Consider the following 24,238-nt stretch of genomic DNA (forward strand, 5'->3'; position numbering starts at 1 on the left):
TTAAATTAAAAAAAATAGTAATAAAAGTAAAGGAGTTTTCTCTCACATAGATGTTCTGTCCTGTATTGTTATTTCGGTTCAATTTCCTCAGTCTATAGCCAAGTTCATTCTTATATCTACATAGCACTAAAATGGGGGAAAATATCCAATATATTAAAATTGTAAGTAACTCTAGGATCCAAGAGAATAATAAACTGATCATCTGCAGATGCTAATGTAGCAAATATGTTTTCTTGAAAAACAAATAAAAAAAGTTTAAATGTGAAAATGTTGAAAGCTCAATTAGGCTGAACCACAGAACATTTGATTCTGTTTCCTTTTTCTTAGGATAGATCCAGTTTCTTCCCTACATATTAGAGGCCACGGCAATAGAATTAGGGACAGTGGTTTGTGGGCTGAGGTCCGGACAGACCTCTGCATAAATTCCTTCCTGCCTTCAACTCTCCTGTTTTCTAGCCCTAGAGGGGAGGGCTCTCCTGGGGTGGTCATATTCCAGGGCACTTATTGGGCTCTTTTCCCTAAAACTGGGAATTTGTGGACATAAATAATTCAGTCCCATACTCAGCATTTACTTTTTCTGGCTTGTGAGGTTGTAAGTTTCTCTCCAGAGCAGTAAGTGCCAATCTGAGTTTGTATTGTGAAGGAATAGACTAGACAGCCTTGGTTTAATGTCCATAAGACCCTGTTGGGGAAAAAGAGGCCTGCTAATCATGTAGTCAAGCTTCCCAAGGGTTTCCACAGCAAGGCTTGTGCCCACAGCAAGTCAATAAAGTGTTTTATCTCCCTTCTTTTATACATATGTTCACATCAGAAATTTTGTTGTGAGGAGTTACTCTTGAAACCCAACAAAGCACTATCAATTTCAGTCAATATTTTAATCATACTACTCTCCAAATTATCCAACGCCCGGTGTGGTTTTATTAACTAGGGAAAAGTACGAGAAAACTGAATTATTTGAGGGAGAAATCAACCCTGCTTAAGATAGATGTCAATCAAGGACCTTCAGATTAGCATGAAGGGGAGCTTGGCTATAACAGAGATTCTTCTCTGAAGCCCCAAGGTTCCCTCCGAGCCACAGACGGGACAAAGTCACACTTGCTGAGTTCCATGTGGAGAGCCACAAGGCATCACGGTGGATGCTTCTGGAGCCACTGTAAAACAAACAGTGCTTTGAAGAGCAGTTTCCCTACAGTGTTTTGTGCTAGTCACAGCCAATTTCTCCTTCCCCAAGCTGTTTATCTTCCAGATTTCTCAACCTCAGCATATTTCTTTCTGAATACTAGGTCATGCTTCAGCAGGAAATTTTGTGTTGAAATATAATGACGACATTGAAATTTACCCATAGGCTAAGATCAAATGTGGAAGAAAGGCTGTTTGGAGAAAAACTCATTTGCTAGTCTCTAGGAGGCACATAATCAGCAGCTGCAAGGTTACCTTGGGTATTCTGTGAGATTTAGTTGAGGAACCCATGGCTATGCTACTAAATCATCATTATTAAATATTTAGATCAGGCTGTAGACTAGAGACAAGTAACAATGACTGAGTGATGACATAGAGACACCAAAACCAAAATTCTGTTTTGCTTTCATCCCTTCTATTTTTATTCACTGTTCCCTAGACAAATGCCCAGTACAGCATTAACCATTCCTTAACTCTACTGTAGGAGGCTGCTAACAACAATGTGGGGTTAAATTATAAAATTCACTACATTCAGGGAGTATTAACTTGTTTGAACTATTCAAGAAGCCACAGTTGGTTCTGCACCACTGTTTTTTTTTTAATGCTGGGAAATATTTATTAACATATAAGTATACTGATCTAGCATTCTAATATGCCCTGTTGAGTTTTAAAATTTTGGATAAAACAGGACACATAAAATTCTTGAGGTTAAAATAATCCAGATTGAAGATGGTAAAATTGCTGATTCAGCCTAGTGTCAAGGAAGACAGGATTTTGTTCTACTCAATAATATTAACAGCTCCCTGAAGTTGTAAGAATGTAGATCTATATTTGCATACTCATAGACTACATGGCCTAAATGCCACTTTCAGTTCAGGGACATTTAGATATTATTAAATTAAGAAAAAGATTCTTCCATATTGTCAAGACAGCTACTAGACTTCAACACTGAATTTCCTAGCTGGTTCTGTTACACTATTTATCCATGCTTTGACTTTCAGGATACTTCCTGGGGCAGAGAAATGCCTGAGCCATGACATGTTCTTAGCATTTGGAAATCTCACATGACTTCCCAAAAGATTTTGTTCTTTAACAATTAAGTTCCTGATACTTCCTACTAAGAGCTTTTAACAATGATTAATATTACAGAAAGTGTTCAACAATTTCCTTAGAATATTTGACTCACTACCAACAAACATTGAACCATCACTCATCTTTCTTGGGTAAAAAGTAATCATCATATCAGCAGTTGCAAGTTTCCTGTATGCATTTTTCCAGTCTTCCCTGCTCTGTCATCATAGCCAAACACTCACAGTCAGCATTTTTTTTTTGCAATGTCCTAATCAGTGACATTCATGCCCTTTTACAATTTTATAGTAATAAATCAACCAGCTCCCTCAAAAACAGAAGCAGGGACTTTTCCAATGAATTGGTCTGAGGACTCAAGCCCATACACTATATAGGCAGCAATTTTGGTTTTGGCACAATTTGAAATACAATAAAGGTTTCATTTACATTCATTTGTACTCTTCTAAAAAAAGATACTTATTATTCTTTGGAAAATCATAAGCAAACCACGTGGAGAAAAAATATAATAAGACATTTATAAAAATATGTACCATACAAAATTAAATAATAACATATAATAGTATAATATGAATTATTCCATAGATGCCTTTAAATTCTATTCAAATAAATTATTTCTTCAAACAATATTCAATTTAAATGAATGATGTAGAATAATTATTCTACCAAGGAAGATCTAGAGGGGCCCAACTTGTTAACATCATAAACATCCATAGGATATACTGTACATTTAAAAAATAATATTAGGTGGGCAGGCACCACAGCTCACTTGGCTAATCCTCCACCTGCGGCGCCGGCACCCCGGGTTCTAGTCCCGGTTGGGGCACCGAATTCTGTCCCAGTTGCTCCTCTTCCAGTCCAGCTCTCTGCTATGGCCCGGAAAGGCAGTGGAGGATGGCCCAAGTGCTTGGACCCTGCACCTGCATGAGAGACCAGGAGGAAGCACCTGGCTCCTGGCTTTGGATCAGCACAGTATGCCGGCTGTAGCATCCATTTGGGGGGTGAACCAACAGAAAAAAAGGAAGACCTTTCTCTCTCTCTCTCTCTCTTTCTCACTGTCTAACTCTGTCTGTCAAAAAAAAATTAATGTTAAGTGAACACTAAAAACAAAATAGGTGAACCAAGTTTCTTCAAGTAAATTAGAAAAGAAAAAACATGAATTTTCAGTGGCTCTTTGTATTCCTTAAAGACCTGATTTAAAACCTATGTTTTGTGTTGGTGCCCCTGACACCAAGCCAACATCAGTTCACAAGTTAATAACTGAGAAATCAAAGATTTTCCGTTGACATATTTGACATTAAATTTACTGGTAAACTGAAAAGTAAAATGCTTTGGATAATCTTCACATTACAACCAAGAATGACCACTTCCAGATATAATTTACATAATTTATTACAAGAGCATTAACAATAAAAAGTAATACTTTCAACATTTTCTTCAAACAAGCATGAGTAATACATATTTCCGGAGTACAAGGTCTTCTAGAAGAGAAAAAAAATGTACGTCAAAAGTTGAATTTCTCCAGGGCACTTTAAGTCAGAAGATTTGATGAGCATTTTCTCAGGACCTGTAGGCCTACCTTACATATTTAAAGGAGATTCAAAAAGTACGTTTACTTTTTGATTTGGGATGCATGTGTTTTGCTCACTAGGATAGGGGAAATTGAAGAGGAAAAGAGGAAGGGAGGGAGGGAGGAAGGAAGGTTGGTTTTCAGCTATATGTTATTACAAAAGAGTCCAAAAGTTTGCAAATTTCAAGTTTTTATTGTATAAAAATTAGAGCAAGGTATTTGATTGTTTTTGTAGCTATTGTGAATGGGATTGATCTTAGAAGTTCTTCCTCAGCCATGGCATTGCCTGTGTATACAAAGGCTGTTGATTTTTGTGCATTGATTTTATACCCTGCTACTTTGCCAAACTCTTCTATGAGTTCCAATAATCTCTTAGTAGAGTTCTTTGGGTCCCCTAAATAAAGAATCGTATCATCTGCAAAGAGGGATAGTTTGAGTTCTTCCTTCCCAATTTGTATTCCTTTAATTTCTTTTTCTTGCCTAATAGCTCTGGCTAGAACTTCCAGAACTATATTGAATAGCAGTGGTGAGAGTGGGCATCCCTGTCTGGTACCAGATCTCAGTGGAAATGCTTCCAACTTTTCCCCATTCAATAGGATGTTGGCTGTGGGTTTTTCATAGATTGCTTTGATTGTATTGAGGAATGTTCCTTCCAAACCCAGTTTGCTTAGAGTTTTCATCATGAAAGGGTGTTGTATTTTATCAAATGCTTTCTCGGCGTCTATTGAGATAATCATATGGTTTTTCTTCTGCAGTCTGTTAATGTAGTGTATCACATTGATTGTTTTGCGCACATTAAACCATCCCTGCATACCAGGGATAAATCCCACTTGGTCTGGGTGGATGATCTTTCTGATGTGTTGTTGCATTCTATTGGCGAGAATTTTATTGAGGATTTTTGCATCTATGTTCATCAGGGATATTGGTCTGTAATTCTCTTTCAATGCTGCATCTTTTTCCGGCTTAGGAATTAAGGTGATGCTGGCTTCATAGAAAGAATTTGGGAGGATTCCCTCTTTTTCGATTGCTCTGAATAGTTTGAGAAGAATTGGAGTCAGTTCTTCTTTAAATGTCTGGTAGAATTCAGCAGTGAATCCATCTGGTCCTGGGCTTTTCTTTGTTGGGAGGGCCTTTATTACTGTTTCAATTTCTGTCTCAGTTATGGGTCTGCTTAGGTTTTCTAGGTCTTCCTGTTTCAATTTAGGTAGGTTGCATGTGTCCAGGAATCTATCCATTTCTGATAGATTTCCCTGTTTGCTGGAATACAAGTCCTTGTAGTAGTTTCTGATGATTCTTTTTATTTCTGTGGTGTCTGTTGTTATGTTTCCTTTTTCATCTCCTATTTTATTAATTTGGGTCTTTTCTCTTCTTTTTTTAGTTAGTTGGGCCAATGGGGTGTCAATTTTGTTTATTTTTTCAAAAAACCAGCTCCTCATTTGGCTGATTTTTTGTATTTTTTTTTGGATTTAATCCTGTTGATTTCTTCTCTGATTTTAATTATTTCTCTTCTCCTACTAGATTTGGGTCTGGTTTGCTGTAGGTTTTCTAGATCCTTGAGGTGAATTGAAAGGTCATCTATTTGGTGCCTTTCCAATTTCTTGATGTAGGCACCTATTGATATAAACTTTCCTCTTAACACTGCTTTTGCTGCGTCCCATAAGTTTTGGTATGTTGTGCTGTTATCCTCATTTACTTCCAGAAAATTTTTGATTTCTCTTTTAATTTCTTCTATGACCCATTGTCCATTCAGGAGCAGGTTGTTCAATCTCCATGTGTTTGTGTATGCTCTAGGGATTCCTGAGTTGCTAATTTCCAACTTCAATTCTTTATGGTCTGAGAAGCTGCATGGTATGATTCTAATTCTTTTGGATTTGCTGAGACTTGCTTTATGGCCTAGTATGTGGTCAATCCTAGTGAAGGTTCCATGTACTGCTGAGAAGAATGTAAAATCTTTAGCTGTAGGATTTAAATTTCTGTAGATATCTGTTAGATCCATTTGGGCTATAGTGTCATTTAAATCTACTGTATCCTTTTTGATCTTCTGTCCTGTTGATCTGTCTATTTCTGAGAGTGGAATATTGAAGTCCCCCAGTACTAAACTGAACCAAGGACGTTCAAGATCTCTACGATGAAAATTACAAAACCTTAAAGAAAGAAATAGAAGAGGATACCAAGAAATGGAAAAATCTCCCATGCTCATGGATTGGAAGAATCAATATCATCAAAATGTCCATTCTCCCAAAAACAATTTATAGATTCAATGCAATACCAATCAAGATACCAAAGACCTTCTTCTCAGATCTGGAAAAAAATGATGCTGAAATTCATATGGAGACACAGGAGACCTCAAATAGCTAAAGCAATCTTGTACAACAAAAATAAAGCTGGAGGCATCACAATACCAGATTTCAGGACATACTACAGGGCAGTTGTAATCAAAACAGCATGGTACTGGTACAGAAACAGATGGATAGACCAATGGAACAGAATTGAAACACCAGAAATCAATCCAAACATCTACAGCCAACTCATATTTGTTCAAGGATCCAAAACCAATCCCTGGAGTAAGGACAGTCTATTCAATAAATGGTGCTGGAAAAATTGGATTTCCATGTGCAGAATCATGAAGCAAGACCCCTACCTTTCACCTTACACAATAATTCACTCAACATGGATTAAAGACTTAAATCTAGGACCTGACACCATCAAATTATTAGAGAGCATTGGAAAAACCCTGCAAGATATAGGTACCAGCAATGACTTCTTGGAAAACACCCCAGAAGCACAGGCAGTCAAAGCCAAAATTAACAATTGGGATTGCATCAAACTGAGAAGTTTCTGTACTGCAAAAGAAACAGTCAGGAGAGTGAAGAGACAACCGATAGAATGGGAAAATATATTTGCAAACTATGCAACTGATAAAGGGTTGATAACCAGAATATACAAAGAAATCAAGAAACTCTACAACATCAAAACAAACAACCCACTTAAGAGATGGGCCAAGGACCTCAATAGACATTTTTCAAAAGAGGAAATCCAAATGGCCAACAGGCATATGAAAAAATGTTCAAGATTACTAGCACTCAGGGAAATGCAAATCAAAACCACAATGAGGTTTCACCTCACCTCAGTTAGAATGGCTCACATTCAGAAATCTACCAACAATAGATGCTGGAGAGGATGTGAGGAAAAAAGGACACTAACCCACTGTTGGTGGGAATGCAAATTGGTTAAGCCACTATGGAAGTCAGTCTGGAGATTCCTCAGAAACCTGAACATAACCCTACCATTCAACCCAGCCATCCCACTCCTTGGAATTTACCCAAAGGAAATTAAATTGGCAAAGAAAAAAGCAGTCTGCACATTAAAGTTTATTGCAGCTCAATTCACAATAGCTAAGACCTGGAACCAACCCAAATGCCCATCAACAGTAGACTGGATAAAGAAATTATGGGACATGTACTCTATAGAATACTATACAGCAGTCAAAAAAAAAAGAAACCCAGTCATTTGCAACAAAATGGAGCAATTTGGAAAACATCATGCTGAGTGAATTAAGCCAGTCCCAAAGGGACAAATATTATATGTTCTCCCTGATCGGCGACAACTAACTGAGCACCAAAGGGGAAACTTGTTGAAATGAAATGGACACTGTGAGAAACAGTGACTTGATCAGCTCTTGTCCTGACGGTTGATGTACAATGTAATACTTCATCCATTTTAGTATTTTTTTTTTGTTCTAGTACCATTGGTTGAACTCTGTAATTAACACACAATTATTCTTAGGTATTTAAATTTTAACTGAAAAGTGATCCCTGTTAGAAATTTGGAAAACATTATGCTGAGTGAAATAAGCCAATCCCAAAGGGACAAATACCACTTGTTCTCCTTGATAGGTGACAACTAACTGAGCACCAAAAAGGAAACCTGTTAAAGTGCAATGAACACTATGAGAAACGGTGACTTGATCAGCCCTCACCCTGACTATTGATGAGCAACTTGATATGTTATCCCTCTTAGTATTTTTTTGTTTGTTTGTTCTACTTAATACTTTTGGTTGAATACTGTAATCAATACACAATTCTTCTTAAGTGCTGAAACTTAACTGAAAAGTGATCACTGTTAAATATAAGAGTGGGAATAAGAGAGGGAAGAGATGTGCAATTTGGGACATGCTCAAGCTGACTTACCTCAAACGGTAGAGTTAGAAACATACCAAGAGAATCCAATTCAATCCCATCAAGGTGGCATGTACCAATGCCATCTCACTAGTCCCAGTGATCAATTTCTGTTCACAATTGATCATAATGATAGGACTAAGAAACAAAGAGATCACATAAACAAGAATAGTGGCTGCAAATACTAGCTGATAGAATCAAAAAGGGAGAGAATGATCCAACATGGGAAGTGAGATACACAGCAGACCCATAGAATGGCAGATGTCCTAAACAGCACTCTGGCCTCAGAATCAGCCCTTAAGGCATGCGGATCTGGCTGAAAAGCCCATGAGACTATTTCAAGCATGGAAAGACAAGACACTCTGGGGGAAAAAAAAAAAAAAAAAAAACTAAATGAAAGATCTCTGCGAGTGAGATCCCAGTGGAAATAATGGGTCATCAAAGAAGGAAGTACCTTTCTCTGAAGGGAGGAGAGAACTTCCACTTTGACCACGGCCTTGTCTAAATATGATCAGAGTCGCTGAACTCAGGGGGCTTCCATAGCCTTGGCAGCTCATGACAAGAGCCTAGGGTGATTACTGATGCCATAAACAAGAGTGTCAATTTGTTAAGTCAACAATAGGAGTCACTGTGCACTTACTCCTCATGTAGGATCTTTGTCCTTAGTGTGCTGTACATTGAGATTTAATGCTATAACTAGTACTCAAACAGTACTTTTCACTTTATGTTTCTGTGTGGGAGCAAACTGTTGAAATCTTTACTTAATGTATGCTAAACTGATCTTCTGTATATAAAGAGAATTGAAAATGAATCTTGATGTGAATGGAAGGGGAGAGGGAGTGGGAAAGGGGAGGGTTGCGGGTGGGACAGACGTTATGGGGGGGGGGGAGCCATTGTAATCCATAAGCTGTACTTTGGAAATTTATATTCATTAAATAAAAGTTTAAAAAAATAAAAAATAAAAAAATAAAAATTAGAGCAAGCTAAGATTAATTCTGCAACAAAGTGCTTTTTAAAGAGTCTGTGTTGTCTACTTGCACAGTGTTTATAAAATCTACAGTATGGTACCACGAAGTCCTAGGCCTTCATGTTCACTCACCTCCCACCCACTGACTCACAGGGCAACTTCTGGTCTGTGAGCCCCATCCATGGGGAGTGCTCTGTCCAGCTGCACCACTTTTTATTTTTTAGACTGTATTTTTACTACCATCTTTCTAGGTTTGGATATGTTTGGATATTTAGTGTTATAATTGCTTCTGGTATTCAGTATAATAACACATTGTACAGTTTTGTGGCCAAGGAGCAAAAGGCTACAGGCTACAGCCTGAGTATGTGCTGGGTACACCATCTGGGTCTGTATATGTAACTCCTACAGTGTTCACCCAAGGACAAAATTGCCTAACGGTGCCTTTTTCATAGCAGAGCTCTGTCGTTAAGTGACACATGACTATATTTTAAAATGTCCTAGCTTGATGACATAAAGAGCAAGCAACTCTTGTGCATCTTTATACTATTTTTCAATGTTACAGATTTCCAGAATCCCAAGCTGTGGAGATACTGATAAAAAATAAAAAAATAAAAACACCAAACTGCATCCTAAGAGCTGAGGCCATACTAACTTAAGAAATGTGGAGAACTGTTGTAAAAGCTCTGAACTTAGATGGCTAACTAAGTAAATTCAAGAGACTGCGATGATTTACAAAAACCTGATTTTCTGGTCTTCAGCACTAAACTCTGGTCTTTACACTATGGAATGAAAGCAGGAGGGGAGTGACTTGGGAATATAAACCATTTTAAGGTCACATCTGGTAATTCAATGGAAAGCATACAATTTTCTTCCAGTTGCATTTTGTTTATTATTATAGCAATAATTTAAACTTGGGAGATTCAGAAGTCTAAGAACATAATGTGAAATTATTATTTCCCAAGCTATTAATACTGACCTTTGATATTAAATGTTCCCCTATGTACCTTTTCATCTTCAAAGAAACAAGAATAACTTCCCATTTGTTTGCTGTTAACAATGGTGAACCTAAAGATAATTCAAGTCATTAATATAAGCTTGTTCTCATAAAATTTCTTAATGAAGACATAATTAATCAAATTTAAAATAGAAATAATTCTGTAAATATGCAAATTAGAATATTAGCATAACACTCAAGTGATGGCAAAGTGAAGAATGCTCAGTCAATAAAAGTAGTTAGAATTGCACTTATCTGTGGCCAGCCTTGCAGATTTGACTTTGTATACTCACATGTACTGAGTAGACAGCATGTTTCCCCTGGTACTGATGAGATGATCCTCAAGTAACTCATTCCCTTTTCTCCAGGTCACATTTACTGAATTTACATCCCCAGATGTTGTGAACTGGCATGTGAGCTCTACATTACAAGGCCTTTCTAAAGTGATATTTTTTTCCATCAGCATGCTGGATTGTTCTGTTAGCAACAAAGGGGAGCAAAATGTGGTAGAAGTTACATTCAGGAGGAAATCCAATATATAATGCATTTTAAGTTATTAACAATATCACTGTATCATAGTTTTTTAGTGTAACATTCATTTGTTTCTTTGAAGCATATTCCTTAATCAACTCAGATCTTCTCTTTCTTATGCTCTTTCTCAGCCACAGTGGGAAAAAGCCTGGTATAACATTTATAGAATCACAAAACCCTAAGGGTGTGACAGGATTTACTTAAAATCTCTATAGCTGAGTGAGATTTGTACAATGAGCGAGTACAAAGTGTGCCAAGTACCCTGACAGTGTAGTAACAGTACAGCTGTAACAACTGTAACAACAGATACACATCAGTGGGGTAAGAATGGAATGATTTTTTTTCTTTTCAGGAACCCTGTTGCTGGTATTATTACAAGAATGTTTCCTGCATAATGTGGATTGGAGGTGTATGTCATATTCTTTCCTTCCCAGAAAGAACCCACAGAGGGGTGAATAAAGATAACAGGCGTCAGACAGAGAACAGAAGCAGCAGCCTGTAGTTATAAATTGAACTGAATTGTAAATACCAGGATGAATTCGTATGGTGTTATATCTTAACAGAATATATATATACACATAATATGCACACATGCATGTGTTAAAAAATGCCAACAAAGCATAAGGCATTTGAGGTCCTGAAAACTCTTTTCAGACTAAAAACAGAGCCTCTCCAAAGAACTCAAATGTCCTAAATCTCCACTCCCAGGAGCAATCAAGGAAGACTGACTCATCCCAGAAGTTTCCACACCACCTAAACCTTATTACAAAACTATCACATCTCCTATCTCTTCTCCTAAGGGCTCACTTATCTTTTCAAAAAGCCATTTGATTTTCTGTGAGTGGCCTTTCTCCGCCTCGCCTTTCCCTTATTAAGATGGTATATGGATGAACCTGAAGGACATTATGTTAACTGAAATAAGTCAAGCACAACAAGGCAAATATACCAAGTGCTCAGTCGGATGTGGGAGCTAAAAACATCAATCTCATAGAAACAGAGAATGGAGCAGTAGTACCAGAGCCAGGCAGAGGCTGGGGAAGGGGGAAGGGGTGAAAGACACTGGACGGTTAACTGTCCAGAGGCACTGCTGGATAGGAGGGATACTTTCTAATGCTCTACAAAACAGTTGGGCAATTGTGGTTGGCAAGAACTGTCTATTTCAAAACAGTTAGTAGAGAGGGTTTTAACTGTTCACAACACAAAGGAATGATAAATGTTTGAGGTGATGGGATATGCCAACTATTCTGATCTGATCATACGTGTGTTGAAATGTCACAGTGGACCTCATAAACATGTAAAATTATTTACAACAATTGAAATATGTATTTTAAAAGATGTTATATAAGCCCCCAGTTCTAATTACCTCCTTTGAGCTCCACTTTTCTCTGTAAACTCCTGTATATACATGAGCACATCTGCCTTGTTTCCGGATGATTATTCACCTTTCGTCAGCTTAACTGGCTGAACCTAAGAAGGTAGAGGAAAGGTTTCTCTTCCCTGTTTGGCACGAGGGACAGGAGAGAAGGTCACAGGTCCCCACCAATCCCACTCATTGCAGATGTTGCAACTAAGGTCTCCAGACCTCAGACCAGGCCAACAAGGGTAAGCTTTCCCTGCCAGTCTCTCCTATTCCAGCTGGGGGGCAGGGTTCAGTAAAGCAAAGCACTGAGAGCCTCCCCTGGTCTTTTCTTTCTTCAGTTTAATCCTCTAACCACCCCATACTCTAAGTCCCTGACGATACATCCTAGGGGACTTCAAAAACTCATGGAAAATGCAAATTATGAAAAAACTATGAATAGATTTTTAGAAATCTTTTGCATCAAAGTAAAGTTACCTTTTAATTCCATTTTTTTTCATTGGACTCTCTGAAGTAACTCTGTGTGTGTGCATGTGAGTTAGGGTGGCAGGGACCCAAGTACTTGAGCCATCACCACTGCCTCCCAGGATCTGCCTTAGCAGGAAGTTGAAACCAGAAGCTGGAGCTGGGAATTGAACCCAGGTACTCAAATGCTAGCCACAGATGTCTAATTCTAATTCTTTTCTCCTAGGCCTAACATTAGGCTTCGACATATTCAAATCCCATTTTACAGGAAAATAGCTGATGGGAGAACTACATTCCATTGGGGGCCAGCTCTGTGGCTTAGTGGGTAAAGCCGCTGCCTGCAGAGCCAGAATCCCATATGGACACTGGAAAGTGGACGCTGCTCCACTTCTGATCCAGCTCTCTGCTATGACCTGGGAAAGCAGTAGAAGATGGCCTAAGTCCTTGGGCCCCTGCACCCACGTGAGAGACCCCAAAGAAGCTCCTGTGTCCTGGCTTCGGATGGGCGCAGCTCCAGCCATTGTGGTCATCTGGGGAGTGAACCAGCAGATGGAAGACCTCTCTCTCTCTCTCTCTCTCTCTCTCTTTCTCTCTCTGCCTCTGCCTCTGCCTCTCTGTAACTCTTTCAAATAAATTAATAAATCTTAAAAAAAAAAAACAGCAAAAACAAAAAAAACTACATTCATTAACCAAGACGATCCAGAATGCAGGAAAACTACAAGATGAATGATCTGGCTTTGTCAACAGATAAATTAATAAATGGAGACAGAAGAGCTGTGTTTGGGAAACCTGAAAATAAATGATATTTCTAAAAAATGCATGCCTTTGGGAGTGGCATTGTGGCACAGTGGGTTAAGTCACTGCTTGGGGCACCACATCCCACATTGGAGTACCTCGGCTCAAGTCCTTCATTTCCAATCTAGTTTCCTGTTAATGTGCACCCTAGAAATCAGCAACTGATGAATCAAATATTTGGGTCCCTGCCACCCATGAGGAACACATGGATTGAGATTCTGGCTCTTTGCCTTAACTTGGTCCAGTCCTGGCTGTTGTGGGTATTTGAGGAGTGAACCAGCAGATGAAAGACTCCCTCTGCTCTTCTTATTTTTTAAAGAAAGAAAGAAACTTTTTTAGAATGCCTTAAAAAGAAAGCAAAACTAAGCTGTAAAATTTAAGGATGTAATATTTATTATGCCTGGGTAATAAAGCAATAAATAAAAGTATGAAAGTGATGAGATAAAAATCAGAATAGTGGCAGTTACTTCAAAGGAGAAGGAAGTGTGCTTGCGAGTGGACACTACATTATATAAACCCAAGCTTTTCTCACACTCAGAAGTGGTAGGTAATGCAGAGAACTTAAGTAAAACGTCAAATCACTTTTAATTACACTTAAAACTTAAAACTTTGCAAAATGCTTTCTTAAGCAATGACCAGGTGCAGAGTTTGCAAACAGTGGAGTATACAGTTCACGTAAAGTGCTTTGTGAGCACATGCCTGAAATAACTGCTTGTGTAATCGCATACTTGCTGAATTGAATTCTATGCTCAAAAACGGAAAAAAACAAAACCTAGGACCTCAATAGGAGGCCAATTATAAAGGGGTAAAATCGAGCACATAAAACTGAAGATATTTACACATTTCATCATATTTGCTGAGCATCTCCTACATGTCAGAAATTATAGTAGGTACTATTAACAGGATAAAATGTTTCAGAATCAACTGTATTTGGTCCAAAGCTTATGCATCTATAACTTTTCCTCACTTCCCCTTATCTCTGGAAAATACACTTAAAATTTAGTCCTATTTTTCAGTCAAATCTCTGTCAAAAATGTTATTTCATTGATCAGTCTCTTGAAAGAATTAGCTGGCTACACAGTCTGTCCTCACTTGCATTCCAGCTTCAATAAAGCATATTCTGGCGTCCTACCTCATCACACTATAAAATCCACTTTGTTTTAGGTGAAAAATGGCCTGTTTAACCTGCTGACCTCTTTTCAGAGTTCATGTTTTATTTGAAGTCTCTAGAATACCAGATAGATTACTTATTCCTTGAAATTTCCTTTACTTTGTTTCTACTAATAGCGTTAAACATTTTGTATTTAATATTATGTATTTTAAACATTTTTCTAGCCACACCAAAGTCTTCCAACTACCCTTTAAATGTTGATGCCTCATGGATTTTGCTCTTTGGTCTCTCTACTTCTCAACTTGACACTCCTGTGTTGCATTTAATTGTTACTTAGAATACTCTTTCTTGTTTTGAATACTCTAAGCTCCATTCAGAACTTTCTTGATCTGCAGGCCCATAGCTCCAGGCATCTACTCAGCATCTAAACCAGATATTCCGCATGCATTTCAAACTCAGTATAACCAGGGGAGATCATTTACCCTTCCCTTCCCCTGACTTGTAACACTGAATCACACACACTTGTATTCAGTTGATTCTACCTCTGAAATATCAAACTTTCCCCTGTTCTCTTCAACTCTTGCTGTTAAAGTCAATATCTTTCTCCAGAATCAGGCAAATGACGTCCTACCTTCTATTAGCTACTTTTTCGTCTCAATTATTTAATAATGACACCAAACTTGTTCTTCTAAAAGTAAAAGTAGGATAATTTAACTGGTATGATTGGATAGATACCTTTCATTTGCAAATAAATTATCTTCATAATGGATACCTCTTTCCTTATTTGTAAAATGGTACAATACATTATTTCATGAGGCTATAAACAGTGCAATATAAGAAAAGCACTAGTAATATAAGGGTACTTTAAACAGTTTTTGAAAAACAGAATTAAATAATAAACTTATTTTGGTGAGGAAACATTTTGAAATTACACATACAAGGATCTTTGAAAATTCATGAAAAAGTAATTATTATGAAACAATTTATGCATGGATTTCAAATAATTTTTGCATCAGAACAATTCATCTTCGATTCTATTTTCCCACAAACCTCTTGAAGTGCCCTTGCATAATATACCAATTGCTCAATAAGGGTCCACTTACTTCATCTCATCATTTTCTCATTGGGGAATATAATAAAAACTATCATGTTCAGTGCTAAGATTTATATGATTATTATATTATTTAGTCTTCACAACAGTTCCATGAAGTAAGTGTCATAGTTATTAACTAATTATCTTGACCAAAATGACCAAAATGATATATAGTGGCTATGCTGAATCTCAAATTTAAGTGTGATTGAGCAAGATTCTCATGGCCAATGGTACACACCAACTCAAAATATGAAATCCTCTTGGTAATGGAATTAACTTCTTCACCTTCAAATGCTGAACCAAAATATTTAATGAAAGAAAATACTACCAGAAAATGAATCAAATTTATAATTTAGAATTACATGGATGTGATGATAGATGAACAATGTGATCTACACATTTTAAACATTCACATTTTTCATGAAATGCTTCCTTTATATCCTTAACATCATAAATATGTAAAAACTTCTGCTAATGTTAGACTCTTTTGTGGTTAACCAGCAAACCAAGGTTCAATGTATGTTTCAACTTCTCCAAATTGCACAATTGCAATGTGTTCCTGCTAATTTGAATGTTGCAAAAACATCTATGACATCTGCATTTTTAGGACTGTAGCCACTTGTTCAGCTTTTAAACATATCTTTAAGAGATTGTTCTTAAAATTCTAATTTTATATGTGTCTAAATCCTCTTGTATTTTCATAATCAATTTGTTTTTTTTTTTTTTTATGCATACATTTCTTTTTTTTTTTTTTTTTTTTTTTGACAGGCAGAGTGGACAGTGAGAGAGAGACAGAGAGAGAAAGGTCTTCCTTTTGCCGTTGGTTCACCCTCCAATGGCCGCCGCTGCAGCCGGCGCACCGCGCTGATCCTGGCAGGAGCCAGGAGCCAGGTGCTTTTCCTGGTCTCCCATGGGGTGCAGGGCCCAAGCACCTGGGCCATCCTCCACTGCACTCCCTGGCCATAGCAGAGAGCTGGCCTGGAAGAGGGGCAACCGGGACAGAATCCGGCGCCCCAACCGGGACTAGAACCCGGTGTGCCGGCGCCGCAAGGTGGAGGATTAGCCTATTGAGCCACGGCGCCGGCCTTTCATAATCAATTTGTAAGTATATGGACCTTTCAGCGGTTTTCAGTCTTCAGAGCATTGATGCATAGATCTGACGGGGTCCACTGAGGAGCAAAGCTCTTAAATACCACTTGATATGTAAGCCTACTGTGTTCTTTTATAGAAAGGGAAAAAGTGGAAGCCAATTAAATGTCTTGCATAGAATAGTGTTTACAAATATAGCAGAAACTCTTACTATGAAGAAGTACATGCATTGCAACACACATGCAACTGATAAGACAGGACAAGTTTCTCGGAAGTAAAGACAGGAAATGCAGAGCCCCAGCAGCCTGATTTCTCCTTCATCTCACCCTAGAACTTAAAGAAGTCCCATGTTACACCCTAAATTTGCATGAAACGATGGGAATCGTTACAGAAACAATAAGAAAGCCACACTAATATGAGGGCAATACTCCTATATAAAATTAAAGAAATTAGTCCTATTTTTAACATTGATATTTTGCTTTTTATCATATGGACTTGAATTGACTTATACAATCACTCTTCTATATAAGAATATCCTAAAATGTATATCCAACATGTATAAAATAACTTAAGAACATTGCTCTTTGCTTCTTGTAATTTAACCTATTTCCAAAAGTCAATCTCATATTGAAGTGAAGAATCATGATCATTTTTTATTGAGTTATTTCTGTGATCTCTGATCAGTGCAGTATTGATGTGATACAGCGTACAACACATATGGCTTCTGAATTCCAAAAGCTTAAAACACAAAATCACAGGGCTGGCATTGTGGCATAGCAGGTAAAGTCAGTGACACTGGCATCCCATACATGAGCCAGTTTGTGTCCTAGCTGCTCCACTTCTGATTCAGGTCCTGCTAATGGCTGGGAAACTCAGCAGAAGATGGTCCAAGTGTTTGGACCCATGCCACCCATCTGGGAGATCTGGATGAAGCTGCTGGCTCCTGGCTTCAGCCTGGCCCTGCCCTTGGTTTTTGTGGCCATCTAAGGAGAGAACTAGTGGATGGGCGGATGGAAGATCTCTCTCTCTCTCTCTCTCTCTCTCTCTGCCTCTTCCTCTTTATATATAATTTTGCTTTTAGAAGTATATTTTGAAAGTCAGAGTTACAGGGGAGAGTAACAGAGAGAGAAAAAAAGAGATCTTCCATCCACGGGTTCAGTCCCCAAACAGCCACAACAACTGGAGCTGGGCAGGTCCGAAGCCAGGAGCCAGGAGTTTCTTCCCAGCCTCCCCATGGGTGGTAGAGGCCCAAGCACTTGGGCCATCTCCATTCCTTTCCTAGGTGCTTTAGCAGGGAGCTGGATCAGAAGTGGAGCAGCCAGGACTCAAACTGGTGCCCATATGGGATGCTGCTGTTGCAGGCTGTGGCTTCACTCATAATGCCAGTGTCAACAAATCTTTTTTAAAAATGCAAAAATCACCATTGTACACAGAGAAACCTAAAAAGGACATAAGCCTACTTGAAAAAAAAAGTATAACTATTTTCTTATACACTTTCTAAGTATATGTATATAATTTCCAAGTCCTCCCTTTGGAAGTTCTTAAGATCTTTAAATTGTATGGCTACAAAGAAGGAGGTACCTTTCTCTGAAGGGAGGAGAGAATTTCCACTTCGATTATGGCCTTGTCTAAATAAGGTCAGAGTTTGTGAACTCAAGAGGTTTCCATAGCCTTGGCAGCTCATGACAAGAGCCTTGGGTGATTACTAACGTCATAAATAAGAGTGTCAATTGTTAAATCAACAACAAGAGTCACTGTGCACTTGCTCCCCATGTAGGACCTCTGTCCTTAATGTATTGTACTATGCAAATTAACGGTAAAACTACTACTCAAACAGTACTCTATACTTTGTGTGTCTGTGCGGTGCAGTCTGTTGAAATCTTTACTTAGTACATACTAAATTGATCTTCTGTATATAAAGATAATTAAAAATGAATCTTAATGAAGAATGCAATGGGAGAGCGAGTAGGGGATGGGATGGTTTGCTGGTGGGAGGGTGGTTATGGGGGGAAGAACTGCTATAATCCAAAAGATGTACCTATGAAATTTATGTTTATTAAATGAAAGTTTTCTATAAAAAACTGTTTGGCTAATATTACATGAGCCTATTCGCAAACTTTTTTTTAAAGATGTATTTATTTATTTGAAAGGCAGAGTTACAGAGAGGCAGAGGCAGAGGAAAAGAGGTCTTCATCTGCTGGTTCACTCCCCAAATGTCTTCAACAGCCAGAGCTGGGCCAATCCAAAGCCAGGAGCCAGGAGCCAGGAGCCACGAGCTTCTTCTAGGTTTCCCATGTCAGTACAGGGGCCCGAACACCTGGGCCATCTTCCACTGCTCTCCCAGGCCATAGCAGAGAGCTGGATTGGAAGTGGGGCAGCTGAGACTAGAATTGGCACCCATATGGGATGCTGGCACTGCAGGCAGGTGCTTTATCCACTATGCCACAGCACCAGCTCCCACCCAAATTTACCAGAATTTGTTTGTACAGGCATCCTCAAAAAAAAAAAAAAAATGTGGGGGTGGAGATACTAGAAAACGCGATGGCTTTTACACAAACAAGTCAGCTTTGTCAAAATAATTTATAAAATAATTAGTAAGATTCTGGACACTGTGCAAAGTAAAAATCCCAGAGAAGATCTGGTTGAATTTTATTAAATAAAACTCCTGTTTGTCACTGTTTTCTTGTACTTCAATTATCATCAAGTTATTTAGATAACCAGAATCAAAGTACCCCTCCCCACAACAGAAGTTTTGCAAGTAGCAAAGCTCCTGCTCACTATGGAAGCATAAAAGCCAAACACACCTTCACATCACATATCTGATGGCTAGAGGTTGGCCACTTGACTAATCATACTGTACCACTCAGGGCTTCAAAGTTAGAGAGTTGGGTTAAGGACCTAACTAGAATTAATCACAATAACACAAGCAGATAGGCGGCTAGCAATGATAGTGCATCATGATAAATTCATCTACTCATTCAACACTTAATTTCTGAACATCTACCTATGCCTATTATTTATCCACGCATTCAACAGTTTTAATAAAAATCTACTTGGCCTTTACTCTGGGACTGGTAAAGAAGACGGTAAAAGTGGCAATATCTTAACCAGACCCTTTTAGTGTTCCTTTCTGTCTTCCCTATGTCCTTGCCATTTCCAGAACTTAGCTATTAATTCTGTAGTCCAAAATCCATTCAGTGAATTATTTCCTACTTAATTGATTAAAAATGTTTCCATACCAGCTATCAAGATTTATTAAACACTTCATTGTATTCTTCTTCCACTTAATGATTAAGGTTTTATGGCACTTATATCATTTGGAAGCTCAGAAAAATCTAGGATATATACTTTTTGGGCCCTAGAATAAACTCCTAACCAAAGCAATGACTAAGGTTACTAGGGAAGCATGGTTCAGGCCTGGGCAGGGATCCAGGACTCAGAAGAGCCAATTCCAAGCCCTGTACACTCCATTCCATGCAAAGTCCTTCCCTCTTGTTTTGGAACCGTAACAACATATTTATAATTTGCACTATCATTTTGCATATACAAATCAAGGGTATGCTATCACAATTTGCCTTCAATTTTTACATCTTCTGTAGCTTGATGGAAAATTTGTTTGTTTTGAACCATTTGTACACCATCACTTGACCATAATGGAATAAAAGAAAAACAACTGGAAGATGTCAAATCATTAGATTCCCCAGTACAAATAACCACTTACATTTATATTTTGAAAAGGATTATTCCAGTACCTTTGAATATCATTTTAGAGACAGAGCTGTTATAGAAACAAATCAGGAGAACTCTTAAGTAGAACTCCACAAATATCATATAAAACTAAAAAAATATGTTTGTGCAATGAGTCAAGAATAGAGAGGGTGCAGAAAGTAATCAAGATTGGTTTCTTCATTTCCTCATCTTCTTTCCCCCACATGACTACATGCACAGAACAAAGTATTTAAAAATAACTGGATTTCATCAAAGAGTTAAGCACAGAAGCCATAGTACCCAGCAAAACAAGACAAGGGCCCATAAACATATAATATAAGTAGAAAGCATGACACACCTCTTTGGTAATGAATTTCTACGAACTACATACTTACACCTTGATGTCAGTTTGAGATTTGATCTTATGCTAATAGTTTATGTCTCCTGCTATCAATTTCCAAGCTCATAAAAATGCAAATCTGGAGGTCTCCTTTGAAAGGCATTGATTCTGTAGGCCTATGCCATAGTACACACTCAACTGGCTAGATCAGGTTAAGTGCCTGCTTCCCGGAGTGGGCTGCCCTAACCATCCCAACACTCTACTCTCACTTTCACCCTCTAACATAGCACCTTTATGCATTTTCTTCCCTATACTTTACACTGCCTGACTTCCTAAAAGTTATTTTGTTTACTTGTGTATCCATTTCCTCTCCCCACTGGAATATAAACTGTATGACATTAACAAAATGAGAACAAAAAGATAACTGCTGGGTCTGGTTAAACCAAACTTCCAATAAGTTTTTGTTGAAATGATTTTAATAATGCAAATGGCTCCTAGAATGCAGAATTTAAAATAGTAAGTCTCTTCCCTAGACAGAGAAGGAACTTCCCTTAGACGGTAGGCTTGGGCTTATTAAAATTGCATCAGGAAGTGTATGAGGAATTCAAGATAGAAAGAACTTAAGGAGGTATACAGGACATGTGCAAGAAATTCTGGTTTCACATAGTGGATTCATTCACTAACCAAAACAAATTCAGTACTTTTCTATTCTACTTGTGATACAGAAGTGAACAAATAATTTATCATGTTAGCAGAGGAGACACAATTCAAACATAAACATATAAAACCGAAAAATATGTTACAAATACAATCAGTGAAGATTGGAGGGGTGGAGAAAGCACTAAAGATTGGCATCTCCTTTGCCTCATCTTCTGTTCCCACATAAATATAAGCATGACACAAAAGATTTTAAAATAACTAAACTTCACCAAAGATTAACTGGAAAAGGTACTCTAAATCAAATGCTATCTAGATCATACATACAATACAATATCATGAAAACATTAACTTTCCCCAAAAGCAATCTACAGATTGAGTGACAAATACATCAAAATCCAGTAAATGCTCTTTATGGAATTTGGCTTTTCAGAAAAACTACATAAAAAAACAAGATTTAGAAAAATATATTTTTAAAAAAGAACAAAGGCATAGGAATATTTAATTATAATGCTTTAAAAATTAATATCTATATGTGTGACCCTTCCTCTCTCTGACACTCTGCCTTTCAAATAAATAAGTAAATCTTAAAAAAATACAAAAATTAAAGTGGGAGAAAAATAAAAAGTACATAATCAGTATCCAAAATGAAAAGCTATCTCATTTAAATAAAAAATCAATAGCAAAATGAATAAAGGATGTTAACAGGTAAACAGATACACACACACACACACACACATCAAACTCCAAAGTGCAAACCAAAACAACGATACAGCTTTTCACATTCATTAGCAAAGACCAAAGAGCCTGATAATGTCAAGTGCCAGACGGAATGTAGGAAAAATTCAACTCAAATATGTGGGGGCAATTTGGAAGAATCTATTAAAATAAAAAGGCATGTAATTCTATTAAATATTATATATTAATTATATTTCTATTAAATCTATTAAAATAAAAGGCACACATATCCAATTATATTATACTTAATATAATTTCTATCCCAGCAATTCTGCTTTGTGGTATTGATCCTAAAGGATCACTTACAACTATGTCCAGAGAGATATATGTAAAGTGTTCATTGCTATATAGTTTATAATAAAAAATATATAAGCAAACTAAGTCTTTTAAGAGAAAAATGTCTAAGTAAGCTGTGCATTTATACAGTGCATGCCAGTAAAAGAAAAAAGCTAGATCCATATAGAATACTGGCAGATCTCCAAGAATTGATTACAAATGACAAAAAGCAATTTCAGAACAATGTATCTGGACTTACACCAATACTATATTTAATGGCTTCTAAGAAGAGATACCCTGTATACAATGTCCCCTTTTCTGTGGTTTCACTGTCTGTGGTTTCAGTTACTCAGGTTCAAACATGGACCAAAAATATTAAATGGAAAATTCCAAAAATAAACAAACCATGAAGGTTGGGAGTCTGTCACAGCAGTTAAAGCAGTATTTAGGACACCCACATCCCATGTCAGAGTGTCTGGGTTTGAGTCCCAGATCCTCTACTTCTAATACAGTTTCCTGTTGATGCATACCCTAGGAAGCAACAGACGATGGCTTCAAGTACTTGGATTACCATCAGTTACATGGAAGATCCAGACTGGGTTCTGAGCTTCTGGCTTCAGTCTGGCCCAGCACTGACCCACCTCTCTCTCTCTCTCTCTCTCTCTCTCTCTTTCTGTCTCTCACTACCTCTCTCTCTCTCTCTCTCTCTCTTGTCACCTTTCAAGTAAAATGAAAATAAATTTAAAACAAGCCATAAGTTTTAAACTGCATATTGTTCTGAGGAATGATGAAATCTCACACCATTCCACTCCGACCTGCCTGGGACCTGAATCATCCCTTTGTCCCTCACATCACATCCACACTCTATGCACTACCCACCTGCTAATTACCTAGTAGCCACCCTAGCTATCAGATCAACTGTCATGGTATCACAGTACTTGTGCTTAAGTAACCCCTATTTTACTTAATAATGGCTAAAGTACAAAAATAGTGACGTTTCCCTTAAGTGTTATCTCACATGTTCACTAGAAGGATAAACAGAGTACAGTGCAATGTTTTGAAACTGAATAAAAAAATCACATAATTTTTATTACCAGATATTGCCTGATTGTTATATTTTATTATTAGCTATTGTTAATATCTTACTGTGCATAATTTATAAGCTAAACTGTATCATAGGTGTATGTATAGCAGAAAACACTGTAGGACTTGGCACTATTTGTAATTCCATCATCCACTCGTATTTAATGTTTCTTCTTATGCCTACGATCTAAAGTTCAAGAACGTCCAATCCCACTGTTCTTTAGCTGACTCTCAGTTTCAGCAGCTGCTTCATTGTTCTTCACGTTTCTCTCTTGTGACATGCTCTCAGCAGGGACTGCACAGCCAGGCAAACACAGCATCCTCCCAGGGATGTTTGCCAGGTGCTTTCCTGAAGAAATATCGCCTGCCAAGTGTCACTCTCGCGTTACTCCTCTTCTGCACAGGCAGGTAATCAAATCTGCAATCTAAAACTCATTGAGGGCAGGCTCACACCTGAATAATTAGAAAAATCTTGTTGCTTAAGCATGTGGGACACACGGAACATGGTTATCACAATGAAAGAAGGCAAAGGCAGAGAATCTTCCAGTCAAAGTACAAAGGAAATCCAAAGGAAACAACAGGAACATTTATGGGAAAATGGCAGGGAAATTGAACTTACTTTGTTTTTCCTTCTATAGTTCCTTGGATTTCAGAATATTCTGTTACTGGGAATCTAGCCACATATTAAGGCAATCTGTTTTTGAATCGTTATTAAAAAGAAGACAGTGATTTTATTGGACCATCATTTTTTTCCTTCTCTTACTACATATCTTGTGTGGTTATCACAAGATATATAATATCTTGTGTTAAGTCTTAGTTCCTATGTCTTTGGGCAGAAGAGTATACCAGTTATTTTAAATGAATTTTTCCCTGTCTTTGATGCTCAGTCCATAAGTATGTTGTTGCCACAGAAGAAAATACTTGGGTTTGCATTACTTGAATACTTCAAAACTGAAATTGATGTTACATTATGTGTGATAAATTACATTTTATTTCTGAATAAAATTAGAAATGAACTAAA

The 24,238-nt window shown here is 37.6% G+C and overlaps 1 protein-coding gene across 1 annotated transcript in view; it reads right to left on the reverse strand.

Annotated features, from left to right (window-relative positions):
- Nucleotides 1–24,238, reverse strand: part of EMB (embigin) — a 60,846-nt gene that overhangs the window by 17,557 nt on the left and 19,051 nt on the right. Inside the window, exons 3-4 of the mRNA XM_008262186.4 lie at nt 10,268–10,451; nt 9,957–10,045 (exon numbers count right to left, since the gene is read on the reverse strand). Coding sequence (XP_008260408.1) covers nt 9,957–10,045; nt 10,268–10,451 — 273 coding nt within the window. The remainder of the gene's footprint in view (nt 1–9,956; nt 10,046–10,267; nt 10,452–24,238) is intronic.

Source organism: Oryctolagus cuniculus, chromosome 14 (assembly GCF_964237555.1).
Source record: "Oryctolagus cuniculus chromosome 14, mOryCun1.1, whole genome shotgun sequence".
In the NCBI taxonomy this organism is placed as follows: domain Eukaryota; kingdom Metazoa; phylum Chordata; class Mammalia; order Lagomorpha; family Leporidae; genus Oryctolagus; species Oryctolagus cuniculus.